At 14.6% G+C, this 12,926-nt stretch overlaps 2 protein-coding genes across 2 annotated transcripts, besides 24 other annotated features; one reads left to right on the top strand and one right to left on the bottom strand. All coding sequences in view use genetic code 6, as the record gives it.

Annotated features, from left to right (window-relative positions):
- The first annotated feature begins 426 nt into the window (after positions 1-426).
- Positions 427-510: a microsatellite.
- Positions 438-564: a microsatellite.
- Positions 443-488: a microsatellite.
- Positions 565-1,693: 1,129 nt separating the features above from the next.
- Positions 1,694-1,784: a microsatellite.
- Positions 1,714-1,807: a microsatellite.
- Positions 1,808-2,758: 951 nt separating this feature from the next.
- Positions 2,759-2,793: a microsatellite.
- Positions 2,794-3,395: 602 nt separating this feature from the next.
- Positions 3,396-3,424: a microsatellite.
- Positions 3,425-3,796: 372 nt separating this feature from the next.
- Positions 3,797-3,842: a microsatellite.
- A 253-nt stretch (positions 3,843-4,095) lies between these two features.
- Positions 4,096-4,135: a microsatellite.
- A 1,268-nt stretch (positions 4,136-5,403) lies between these two features.
- Positions 5,404-5,438: a microsatellite.
- Positions 5,439-5,562: 124 nt separating this feature from the next.
- Positions 5,563-5,614: a microsatellite.
- Positions 5,569-5,622: a microsatellite.
- Positions 5,623-5,998: 376 nt separating this feature from the next.
- Positions 5,999-6,031: a microsatellite.
- A 1,050-nt stretch (positions 6,032-7,081) lies between these two features.
- Positions 7,082-7,154: a microsatellite.
- Positions 7,155-7,378: 224 nt separating this feature from the next.
- Positions 7,379-7,425: a microsatellite.
- A 902-nt stretch (positions 7,426-8,327) lies between these two features.
- Positions 8,328-8,367: a microsatellite.
- A 416-nt stretch (positions 8,368-8,783) lies between these two features.
- On the bottom strand, positions 8,784-10,218 carry IMG5_134210 (protein phosphatase 2 catalytic alpha isoform, putative; the record flags this gene model as incomplete). The annotated part of the gene is made up of 6 exons (XM_004031892.1): positions 8,784-8,919; positions 8,970-9,088; positions 9,138-9,253; positions 9,299-9,437; positions 9,503-9,931; positions 10,108-10,218. The coding sequence occupies 6 exons, from the start codon at positions 10,216-10,218 to the stop codon at positions 8,847-8,849; spliced, it is 987 nt and encodes a 328-aa protein (XP_004031940.1). The 3' UTR covers positions 8,784-8,846.
- Positions 10,217-10,278: a microsatellite.
- Positions 10,218-10,273: a microsatellite.
- Positions 10,227-10,285: a microsatellite.
- Positions 10,236-10,285: a microsatellite.
- A 668-nt stretch (positions 10,286-10,953) lies between these two features.
- Positions 10,954-10,988: a microsatellite.
- A 48-nt stretch (positions 10,989-11,036) lies between these two features.
- On the top strand, positions 11,037-12,679 carry IMG5_134220 (polyprenyl synthetase, putative; the record flags this gene model as incomplete). Its single annotated transcript, XM_004031893.1, has 7 exons — positions 11,037-11,044; positions 11,266-11,296; positions 11,644-11,733; positions 11,926-11,965; positions 12,007-12,176; positions 12,216-12,414; positions 12,467-12,679. Coding segments are annotated over 7 exons (751 nt in total), but the record flags the coding sequence as incomplete, so codon positions are not given.
- Positions 11,156-11,205: a microsatellite.
- Positions 11,331-11,371: a microsatellite.
- Positions 12,680-12,881: 202 nt separating the features above from the next.
- Positions 12,882-12,922: a microsatellite.
- The last annotated feature ends 4 nt before the right edge of the window (positions 12,923-12,926 follow it).

Consider the following 12,926-nt stretch of genomic DNA (forward strand, 5'->3'; position numbering starts at 1 on the left):
GCTAAATTATATAACTTATAAATTTGAAAAAAACTTAAAATTAAAAATCTTTTAATATAAATAAAATAGATTTTTTAAAAATTGAATTTGAATGCATTTGTAAAAATAAATAAAAATAAAATTTGATTTAAAATTAATATAATTCATGCTTTTGTGAAGGAAAATAAAATATTACTTTTAATGATTTTTATGAGCATTTTTCAAAATAATTCAATAATATATAGATATCGTGGTTTATAAACCATTTTAGATAAATATATTGGAAACTCAATAATTATATGTAAAATTATGAAAATACTCCAATAAATAAAATATTAAATTTCGAAAACTTATATAACGAATTATAATATAGAATATATAAAGAAAAACATATATGTTAAAGGTAAAAACAAAAAAAAAATATAAAAAATAATAAATAATAAAAACATATATTTATGTTTAAATATATTTATATATTTATATATTTATATATTTATATATTTTTATATAATAGATATTTATTTTATATATCTATTTTTATTTTTTTATTTTTAATATATTTTCAAATCTTTTTTATATATTTTTTCTTATATTATTTAGATCTATATTAAAATAAATTTATGAAAAAGATGCTTTAATTAGTGTAAATATGATATTAGTTGTATTAAATATCGAATATAATGAAAAAAATAAATGTTATATTTTAGAATTAAGTGATGGATGGTACAGTTTTTTTGTAATAGTTTTTAATTAGAATTATAATTTAAATGATAATTAATTTTATTTTTCTAATAAAATTTTACTTTTGAATCTTATTATGTCATAAAAATTAAAAGTAGGTTAAAAGTTAGATATTTCGAATGTTTAATTTCCTTCAATAACAAATATGGAAATTTATTTGGAAAATAGCAAAAATATTATTAATTAGAAAGTTTACGATATATTTTATAATAATGTAATAAGAGCAGATAATTAAAAAAAGTTAGGAATTGTATAAAAAAGAAATTAAATTCCAAAAAATATAAACTCAATAAGATTATATGGAGGAAACTTTATTTAATGTATAGATGTTTTTATTCTGAAAATATACCCTTTTTAAGAATTTAAAGGGTTTAAAAATTAAATTTCTTTTAAGTTTAATGTTTTAGTTTAGGATTCTTTAAGTTTTTATGAAAAAAATTATAAAATCAAAGTTTTTTGCAAAATAACTATGTTATTTTTTGATAAAGAATTTTATGAAAATTTAAAAGAAGGTGAAAGAATTAAACTTTTTAATTTAAAAATAAATTAAATTTAATAGAAAAATCCTATTTATTGCATAAATAGTGAATCTTTAATACATAATATTCTTTATATAGAAACTAATAAAAAAACAAAAATATTATTTTTAAAGGATTTTATAAAGTGTAAATATGAATAAGATAAAATAAAAATTTTTGGTTAAATTCTAGCTGATGAAAGCAAAATATTATTTGATGATATATTTTAAAAATTCTAAAATTAATAATTTAGATAAAATATTATATAATATAAATGTGAAATTGATGTTATTGCATTTATAATCAAATAGAATAAAAATATTCTTTATGGAATTAATCAAAATTTTTGTATATTTAAAATTAATATATAAAATTTACCAGCTGATAATTTGAATTTGGAAAATTAAAATTAGGAAGTTTTTTCATAAGATATTAGTTATTTATATAAAAACTAAAATAATAATGATACTAAAAATAATAATAATAATAACAATAATAATAATAATAATAATAATAATAATAATAATAATAAAAATAATAATAATATTTAATTTAATAATAATTATTAAGGAAAATTAATAATATTTTCTAATACCGAAATACTAAAAATAGTAAAATATAATTTTGATAATTAAAATATTGAAATATATCATACAGAAACGAACTAAAATAGTAATTAAAAATGTATTTTTTAATAAAACTAACAAAATTATAATTAAAAATGCAAGTATTTAGTTTAATAATATTAAAAATTTTTACATAATAATCATTTATAAATTATATAAATTATTAATTTTTTACATAAAAAAATTTTTGTTTGATTTGTAAATTATATATTTTTGACTTTTTATTATTTTTTATATTTATTCATACATATTTTTTTTTTATCATATATTTTAATTATATCTATACTAAACTTAAGATATTTCCTTTCTCTGTCTTTTTAAGTTTTTGCTTTTTCTTTTTGTTCTTTATTACTTTACATAGAATTAATATTAATTTTTATTTTTAAATGCTTCGATTAAATTATTTTTCTATTTTCTTTAATTTTATATTTATATTCATTTAAACTTGAATATCTTTATTAGGTTTTTATTTTTACTTTAAGTATTTTATTGCTCATATTTAATTTTAAAAAATTATTTCTACTTATTTTTATTATTTATCATTTTTTTTAACATATTTTACAAATAATTAATTAAGATTAATTTAACTTATCAGACATGCTTATATTTTTAATAATATGTTTTATATATATATATATATATTATGCTTAATTATAAAACAAAATTTTTTTGCTTTAAAATGTATTTATTATTTAAAGAAGGAAGTAACTATTAGCTAATTATTAATCTTATTATTTATTTATTTCTAAAAGACTTTTTTTCTCTTATAACGATATTTCGTAATTAAGTTATTTAATTTTACTAAAATCAATATTATACTTTTTCTTTTTTATAAAAAATAAATTTTTAGTAATTATTAAATTAATTCTAATTATTGTTTTACTGTAAATTGCATATCAAATTAATTTTCTTTATCTAATTAACTTTCTCGAAATTTATAATGAGCTAAAGTTTAGTTTGATATATTGTCTATATCTGCTCTTTTTTTCTATTGATTCTATTTTTTATTTTTTTTACTCTTATTTTATTTTTGTGTGTGTTTGAAATCTTTTATATATACATGCGGATTTTTTAAAACTTTTCACGAAATTAATTTCTTTTTTTTAAGGCTGTAGGATGCTTATGTACTATTGTTAATATTTGATTATTTATCATATTTATAACAAAGTTATCGACCCTTTTTCAATAATTTTAATGGTGTCTTGCTTATTTGCATTTTTTTTAAATAAATTAAATTTGTTTTACCTTTATAAATTTTGTTAAGAATTTATGAGTTCTAGCTTAAATTTTTATTTGATCTTCAATAAAATTTATTTCAGTTTATCTATTTTCAATTTTTAAAAATATTTAATTATAAAAGTTATAGTTGAGCATTAACTTTTCTATATTTTAATATTTTTCTATTTAATTTATAAATTTTTTAATAAAAATTCAAATTATTAATGATTTATAGTTTTTTATATTTTTCAATATATTTTTTTTATTTTTTATGTGAAATAAAAAAAATATATGATATATATTTTTTTTAAATATCATTTATTTATAATCATTTATTCTATAGAAATTTATTTTATATATGTATATTTTATTTTTCACAATTTTTATTTAATAATTATTTAAAAAAGTCATTTTTTATTGTAAAAAATAAAAATAAAATAAAATTTTATTATTAAAAGTTTAAATTTTTGATTATATAAAAAAATATATATTAAATAATACAAATTAATATTGACAATTTATATAAATTTTATTTGTTAATTAGTTTATTAATTTTAAATTTTATAAAATTTGATAAATGAAGTCAAAAAAAAAAAAATTTTAAAATATAAGCTCAATAGAAAATCAAAAAATAAATTAAATCTTTTAAAAAGAATGAAAAATAAATGAAAAATAGAAATTAAATAAATTGTAATTATTTATTTGCTTTTAAAAAATTTAATTTAATTTAATTTAATTTAATTTAATTTAATTTAATTTATAATAATTATTTATCGAAAATTGTAAATTAATAAATATTAATAAATGCTTAATAAAAAAAGATAATAGATTTTTTTTAAAAAATAATTGCTTATTTATATTGAATAAAGAATGCCATGATTAATAATTAAAATTTTATTCTAATAAAAAATATTCAAAAGAAATTTATTATTTTAAAAATAACTTAAATTTAAAATAGGTGAAAAAAACATATAAAATATTTTATCATTTTTTTATTTGAAATTTTACTTTAATTTTTATGAAGTTTTTTTTTTTAAAATTTTTTTTTATAAATCTAATATTTCACAATTATCATTATTAAACCAAACTATAAATTGTAATTCCGTTATTCAGAAGAATATATTTTTATATTTCTTTATCAAAATAGGCAAAATTTTAATTAAATTAATATAATTTTTTAGACTGAAGAATAAAAAAATTTATTATTATTTTATATAAACAATATACTGACATAAATTTAACTTTAGTTATTAATATTATTTATTTTTATAGTTTTTGTTTAATAAAATAATTTGCTTATATAGATAAAATTAAATAATAAGATTTAAATTTTAAAATTCGAGACTTCTTTTTATTTAAAAGTACTGGGGAAAAACACAAATTATTCTTTTAATTAGAATTATTTACACAAGAAATCAAAAAATATATTAGTACACAATATCTATTATATATATTTATATATATATATATATTTTAAATATAATTTACATTTTGAATAAATATATATATATACATAAAACAAAAACAATAAATAAATAAAAAAAAATGAATTAAGAAGAATTTGTAAATAAAAAAAAAAATATAAGAATGTAAATTATGGTTATAAAAATATAGATTTATCAAATATCCAGTAAATGTGGCAATTTCTTTAAAGAACTATAAACTCTATGCCTTTAATATAATAGTACATTTTTTTTTATCTTTTATCTTTTAGTTTTTGATTTTTTATTTATTTTAAAATAGAATAATCTTGTTTCTCTAAAAAAATGAGCAATAGAAGCAATAAAAATAATGAAATCAAAGATCCTGATTTGCCTAAAAAACCTTCAACAGCATATATTCTTTACTTTAAAGAACATAAAGATAAGTTTATGAAACTTTATCCTAACTAAGTAATAACAGAAATAACAAAATTAATAGCTTAAGATTGGGCTAAATTACCTAGAGAGAAATAAATAGTAATAGAAACATTTAATTTATTTTATTTAATTAATAAAAAAAGCCTTATTTGAGAGATGCGGAAATAACAAAATTTAATTATATAAGTAAAATGAAAGAATATGCAAAAACACATCCAGGAACTAAAATTCCAGGATAAGGAAATAAGAGAAATAAAAATAAAGGACCTATTTATTAAGATGTCCCTTAAGTAATATATATATATTTTTTTTAATTAATTTTGTGTTCAATTTATAATATAATACATGTTTTGATGTTTTTTTATATTTTTTGTGATTTTTTTATTAAGCAAAATAATAAATAATACTATCCATTTTTATGCCTTTATTTTATTTGATTAAGCTTTTAAAAAAACAATTAAGAAAAATAAAAAAATATAAAAACAAATAAATATAAATTTATTTATTTTATAATATTATTTTTATAACATTTAAAAAAGGATTAATTAACTAAATGTAGTGAAGGATAATCTAATTAAAATTAAGAATCTAATTAGTCAATATAAGTTTTAAAAGTTTTTGTTTATTTTATTTTATTTTATTTTATTTTATTATTTTATATATATTTAATTTTGATTATTTATAAAATAGCAAAATTAAACTATAATTTAAAGTAATGTTGAAGATGATATTAATATATAAGAATAATAATCAATAAAAACAAGTAGTATAGAAAGCTTCAGCTCTAATTAAGATTCAGATGAGGAAGCATAAGAAATTATTAAAAAAAATATTAAAAAATGACAATAAAAAGTGAAAATAAAAAAATTATTATCTATTATATAAAAAATCCTTAAAAAATTAATATAAGGATGTTTTTTTATATATAAAAATTTTATAAAAATTTCGATAAATACTATAAGATAGAAATAATAAATATATAAAAAAAATATTAATAAAAAAATTTAAATGAAAATATAAAAAGAATTAAATAATAAAAAATTATTTTAATTGATTAAAATAAATAAATAAATAAATAAATAAATAAATATATATATATATATATATATATTATTATAAAATTATTTTTTCTTTTTTTTTATTATATTTTATATATTTAAACAGTAAAATATTTTTAAATTAATATATATTATATATATTTTTTTCGAATAATAATTAATATATATTTTTTTTTATATAATATTTTTTTAAAAAATTTTGGACTAAGTTTGGATTTATTTAATTTAATATGTTAAATTCATATTGTATTAACTAGCAAAACTAGCAAATAACAAGAATATAAAGCCTATATCATAATCCTATATAATATGATATTTTTATTTAATAAATATAATAAAAAATAAAATAATCTAATTAAAATTTGTAATATTTTTTTTTAAATTTTTTATTATTATAATATTAGAAATAATTTTACAAAACATAGCTATGGATAAGACAGTTTAAATTTTTTAGAAAATAGTAGTTTAAGTTAAAATGCGAACAATAATTTTATATTTAATAATTTAATTTAGAACAGTTAAATATGTTAAATTAGTTAGCGCTAAATTTCCCCAATAAACAACAGTAAATAAAATTTAAATAGATAAAGAGAATTAAGTAAGTTTAGTAGGCAAAGTAGTGAAGATTAAAATTAAAAAATAATTTCTTCTATACATTAACTTGAAGGCGAATGGAATAAAATAAAAAAAAATCACAACTTAGATTAAAGAAGTCACCATTCTTCATTAAATACAAGCTTAAGTGGAAATAAAGTATTTATTAATTAAATACAAAACGTATAAAATATTGTAACTTAAATTTCTGACAGTAATTCTATTAATGAAATTAAGTAATTTAATATTTTTTTAAAATCATATAACAAAAAATATTAGATATTAAGATAATACAAATTCCTAAACTTCTTCATTAAAATCAATAGACAGTAAATATAAAATAATTTAATTTTAATAAAAATAAAGTGAAAGTAAATACTAAGATAGTATAAAAAAATCTTTTATTATAAATAAATCTATTCCTCTTTCGAAAATTAATCTTGATTAATTTAAAATTAATTAGTTTAGTTGCAGATCTATGGATGATTAAAATAAAAGTTTAAATAATGAAAAAAAAATCGAAGATAAAGAATATAAAAAAATAAAAGATAAATATTAAAATATTAATAAGAAAAAAGAATTAAATTAAATTAAAAGTAGTAAAAAGATTTCTGATATTTTAAATTAAAAATAATTTATTGAATATTAGAATAAAATAAATATAAATTAGGAAAAAAAAATACTGAAAAATTCACAAGCAACATTATCTGAGTAATAAAATGAATAAATATTTTGCTAATTAGAAAAAAAATTTAAATAAAATATATAATAAGAGAATTATTATAAATAATAATAATAATAATAATAATATTAATAATAATAATAATAATAAATATATTAACCTGAAATATAAAATTATAATCTTAATAGTCAATATGTTCTTAAGTATAAAGTGGTTTAAAATAATATACTATTAATTTATAAGAACTCGATATTTAGAGTAATGATTAAAATAATATGTAATAATCATAAAGCCTAAATAATATTAAAAAAATATAGATTCCTTAAAATGAAAATATTTATAATTATAAAGGTGTTACATCAAATATTAATCAACTTTTAATTTAACAAAAGTTAATAATATAATAATAATAATAATAATTAAATTATCAAAATTTTTAAATAACTAATAACGCTCTAAATAATAAAATTATTCCGAAATAAAATCAAAAAAATAATTAATTAAATGAATAAAAATATAAAAATTTGAAAGATGTCTCTAAAAAGAAAAATAAAGAAGATAGCTCAAAAAAAATATATCAATAATTTAAATAGTCTAAATATAATTTTTAATAAAAAACTTGTCTATATGTTATTAATATATAATAATAATAGAACGAAAATTAATAAACTTAATAATGTTCTTTTATTTCAAATGATAAACAACAGATAATTTAAATTGACTAATAATCGAAGCCTTTTTAATAGAGCTAAAAAGATTCCTTCCTAAAATAAAAACAATGTAAATTCTTATAATAATTACATAAATATTTTATAGTTAAATAATAATATTCATTAAAATATAAATTATTTTAATTAATAAGAATCACAATGTTAGCATTTTTAATAATAAAACTTAATTTACAATTAGAATGAATAGTCTATTAATTTTAATATTAATTAAAATGAATAGAGTTAAACAAATAATAAATTAATAGATAATAATTGTAAATTCTAATATAATCAGAATTCATTATTTATGAAATCTTCTTAAATTTCAAAGTAAACATATACATAAATATTTTTAATTATATTTATTTTTATTTATAATTATAGTGTTTCTGATAAAAAAAATAAATAAATAAAAGGAGTTACTAATTAAGATGGAATATATATGAAAAAAAGCTAAATTTCTTAATATTAATAAAAATAATATGCAACCAACAATTAACCATAAAATATTGCATCTTAAATATTAATAGGCAAATATAAAAGATGATTTTTTTTTGTTATATTTAAAATTATATATATTATTAAACGTAATAAAATAAATTACTATTAATATTAAAAATGTATTTTTTAAGAATAATAAAAATAAGATAATAAAATTTAATATAACTATAATGAAAAAAATAACAAAAGATAACATAAAGAAAATTATTACAAATATGAATTTACACTACACCTACTAAAATATAAATGTAATATTTTAATTTGAGTATGATTTTTATGAGTTTTTTTTTTTTTTTTAAATTAAATTAAATAAATAATAATAGAAAATATAATAATGAAACAACTAAAATAAAAATTTCTTCACAAAAAATAATCTGGAACTCTACGTGTCACATGAGGTTCGTTTGTCCTTGGAGCAGGTTCAAATTACATGCTTTTTATTAAATAAATAAATAAAATCAATTTAAATATATTTTTAAATACAAATTTAATTTCAATCCATCATCTACTTCCATTATCGCAGCTTAGTTGCCACATCTATAACAATAATTAGGAGCTGAAAATATTGTGACACATTTTTTTTAATGAACTTAGTTATATCCCTTTTATTTATTACAATTTATGTATAATTTTTATTTTTTAAAAGAATACATCCATAACAAGTTAATGAGCTCTTGCAATCATTTTAAGTTTATTTTAATGAATATATTTCTCAGAAATATCTAATCCCCAAGTCCATCCTGCACCTCTAGGTGATAATCCCCATCCTTTTAATTTATTTTTTATAAATATATATGTTTTAGATAAAATACCCGTTCTTTAATCATCAGGATCTGACCATAATAAATCACACATAGGACCCTCATGTGGCACATCTTAAAATCTATTAATTGAACGAATTTAATCTAGATTTTCTACAGCAGGTGAAAGTCCTCCATGTAAACAGAATATCTATATTTTAAATAAATTAAATTATATGTATATATATATATATATATATGTTTTTAAATAAAAACCTATGATTCTACAACTGCTGTTAAAGGTAAATATAAGAAAGCATCAGTAAAATATTTCCACACATTTTCGTTGCCATATTTTTTATTACATTCATCATAAAATCCATATATTTTATTAATTTCACGATTTTCGTGATTTCCTCTTAATAAAACTATTCTGTCTTTATATCTTACTTTCAAAGCAAATACTAAAGATACTGTTTCTACTGAATTAGATCCTCTATCTACATAATCGCCCATAAATAAGTAATTAGTATCCTTTTTTATTTTTAAAATTTATATAAATTAAATTTTGATTATTACTGGAGGCTTTCCTCCTATTTTAAATAGTTCTATTAAATCGTGGAATTAACCATGGACATCTCCACAGACTGTTATTGGAGCCTTACAAGTTGCAACATTTTTTTCTTCGGCTAATATTTCTTTTATCTATCATTTATTTTTATGTAAATAAAATTAATAGATTGAATAAATATATTTTTAATTATTTTTTTTTTAATATATTTATTGTATAAAAAATTAATAATTTGTTAATTTCTTTCATTTTTTTTAGTTATTATTAAGTTCAAATCTTAACTATAATTTTTTTTTTGTATTTTTAATACCTTATCACATAATATTTTTACATCTTATTCTGCTAATATTTTACATTAATATAATTATTCTACATATCGGTCAAAATTGCCTATTTCAGAAGATGAAAATTTTGGAGGCATTTTTTATTTTTATTTTTTTTATTTATTTATTTATTTATTTATTTATTTTATTTATATATTAATTTATAATGCATTTTTTATTTTTATTTAAAAAATGCTTTATATACATTAGACCAATTGATTTATTAAAAAAGAGGAAAAAAATATAAAAACATAAAATAAATTAAATAAAATTTTATATTATATTTTTTTTTAATTTAAAATATATTTTGTTAATTAATAAGATAACTATTTCAATATTTTTTATATTTGTTATTTTTATTATTTTATCTTTATAAGGAGATTTTTATCTTATAATATAAATTTATCATAATACAAACTATTTAAAAATGAAGATTTTTATTATTTAGAAATTAAAAATAAGTTATTTAATTGAAATATTTATTATATTAATAAAAAATATAATAGTTTAAATAACGATTGTTTTTAATCATTTTTTTAAAATTAATAAATTTTTAAGTTATATATTTAAATTTATAAAGTTTAAGCCTTTTAAGACACTAATTTTTTTATTTTTTTTAATTTAAACATAAATTTATATAATAATTATTAATAAAAAAAAATATTATAATTTCATTGTATCAATTAAATATTTTGTATTATTAATATTTGTACTTTTAGTTACCTTTTTTCTTCTAATTTTCACAATTTTATTTTATAACTATAATTTTGAAAAAATAAATTTTTTATTTTATATAAGACTAATTTATATTAAAATATATTATTTATAAATAATATTTTATATTAATATCTATTTCATAATAATATCTTTTTATATAAAAATATAAATTAAAAGTGTCTTTTATTTTACAAAAATAATGAATGAGTAAAATAATAATTTATTAATTATTTGTGTAATTATTTACATTTAGAAAATTAAAAATAAATAAATTGAATTATATTTTTTAATTTTTATTTTGATTTTAGTACTTTTATTTATTTTTTAATATAATTATTTATTATTTAAATATTTTTTTAATTTAAATAAAAAATGTAATTTATAATTCGATCTTATTTCAAAAGAATTAAGTTTATATAATTCAACAGGCTACTTAATCATGGATTTACATCTAATGCTGTATAAAATGAAGTTTTTTTTGAAAAAAATAATCATATAATTATAATATTAAAATATATAGATTATAAAAATAAATGAATATAATGAAATCTTATATGGTTTTAATTATTTATTTTTTTATGATAGATAATTTAACAAAAAAGGTCTATAAAATTAACAAGATTTAACTAAATAAGAATACATATAATAAAATGAAAACATTTTTAAATAGCTCGAATAAAATTCTTAAAGTTAAGCATTTGATAAAATTTAGTAAAATTTAAAGATATTTTATTAAGAAATATAAGACGGAATTGTATTTTTTATTTTTATGATTTGGATATAAATTTTAAAATAAAAAATATTAGATTAAATCAGATTAAGAAGAAATTAATGAGATTGCATGTCATTATTATTAAGAAAAAGGGAAATTAGTCCGCCCAACTTTAAATCTTTTAGTAGGAATGATATTATTTTAAAAAATTATAATTAATATTTTGAAAATGTAAAAAAGAAAAATAATAAAGTTATTTTTTACGAAATTAAAAAAAAAAAAGAAAGAAATGTTTGAAAAATAAAAGCTTTGGTCGGCAGTTATAGAAGTATACAAATATTTTATTCAAATAAATTCTGTATAAAAAAAATTAAAGAATATCCATGTTTCTTCATTAGTTCATGATGATATAATTGGTAAATATTTTTATAAAAATCAAAAAATTAAAAATATATAGATAATGCTTACACTAGGCGAGGTTAATAAACAACGCATGTAAAATATGGATATAGATAAGCGGCATTTTCAGGAGATTATATTATAGGAAGATCTGGTTAATAAATAATAAAATTTAATGATTTAAGAATGTATTAAATATATTCTAGTATTATGGAAAATCTTGTGAATGTATTTTTATAAAATTATATAAAAAAAAAATTAAAAAAGGGTGAAATGCAATAAGCCGGAATAAAAAAAAAAAAAAAAAATTTCCAAAATTAAATGGATTAAATATTAAAAAATTATCTTTTAAAAACATATTACAAAACTGCTTCTTTAATGGCTTATAGTGCTTAAGGAGTCGGGATTTTATTTAATCAAGAATAATAGAATTAAGAATAATTATTTAAATTTGCATAACATTTAGGTATTTATTTAAATAAATTTTAAAATATTTGTATATATGATAAAAAATAAAGGAATTAGCTTTTAATTAGCTGATGATATGTTAGATTTTACAAGTGATTCGGTTTCTTTAGGAAAAGCTGCTTTAGCAGATTTAAAAGAAGGAAATGTTACAGGCCCTATTTTATTTGCAATTTAAGAAATAAAAAATACTGATGAAGGAAAAAAAGTAATTGATTTAATTTAAAAAAACCCATAGAAAATGAGTCAAGAATAAATTGAACATGGTTTTTTTTTATATATATATATTTTATTTTTTAAATTTAGTTAATTAAATTGTCAAATAAACTAATGGATTGGAAAAAACTAAAAATTTGGCTTTAATACATAGTTAAAGAGCTTTAGAATGTTTAAATAAATTAAATAATATTAATAATATATAATAATAAGATGCTTATAAAAGTATAAAGCATCTATTAATTAATATTATTAAAAGAAAAAAATGAAATTTTAAAACAAATAAATTAAATATTC

Source organism: Ichthyophthirius multifiliis (genome assembly GCF_000220395.1).
Source record: "Ichthyophthirius multifiliis unplaced genomic scaffold scaff_1120509251046, whole genome shotgun sequence".
Lineage (NCBI taxonomy): Eukaryota > Ciliophora > Oligohymenophorea > Hymenostomatida > Ichthyophthirius > Ichthyophthirius multifiliis.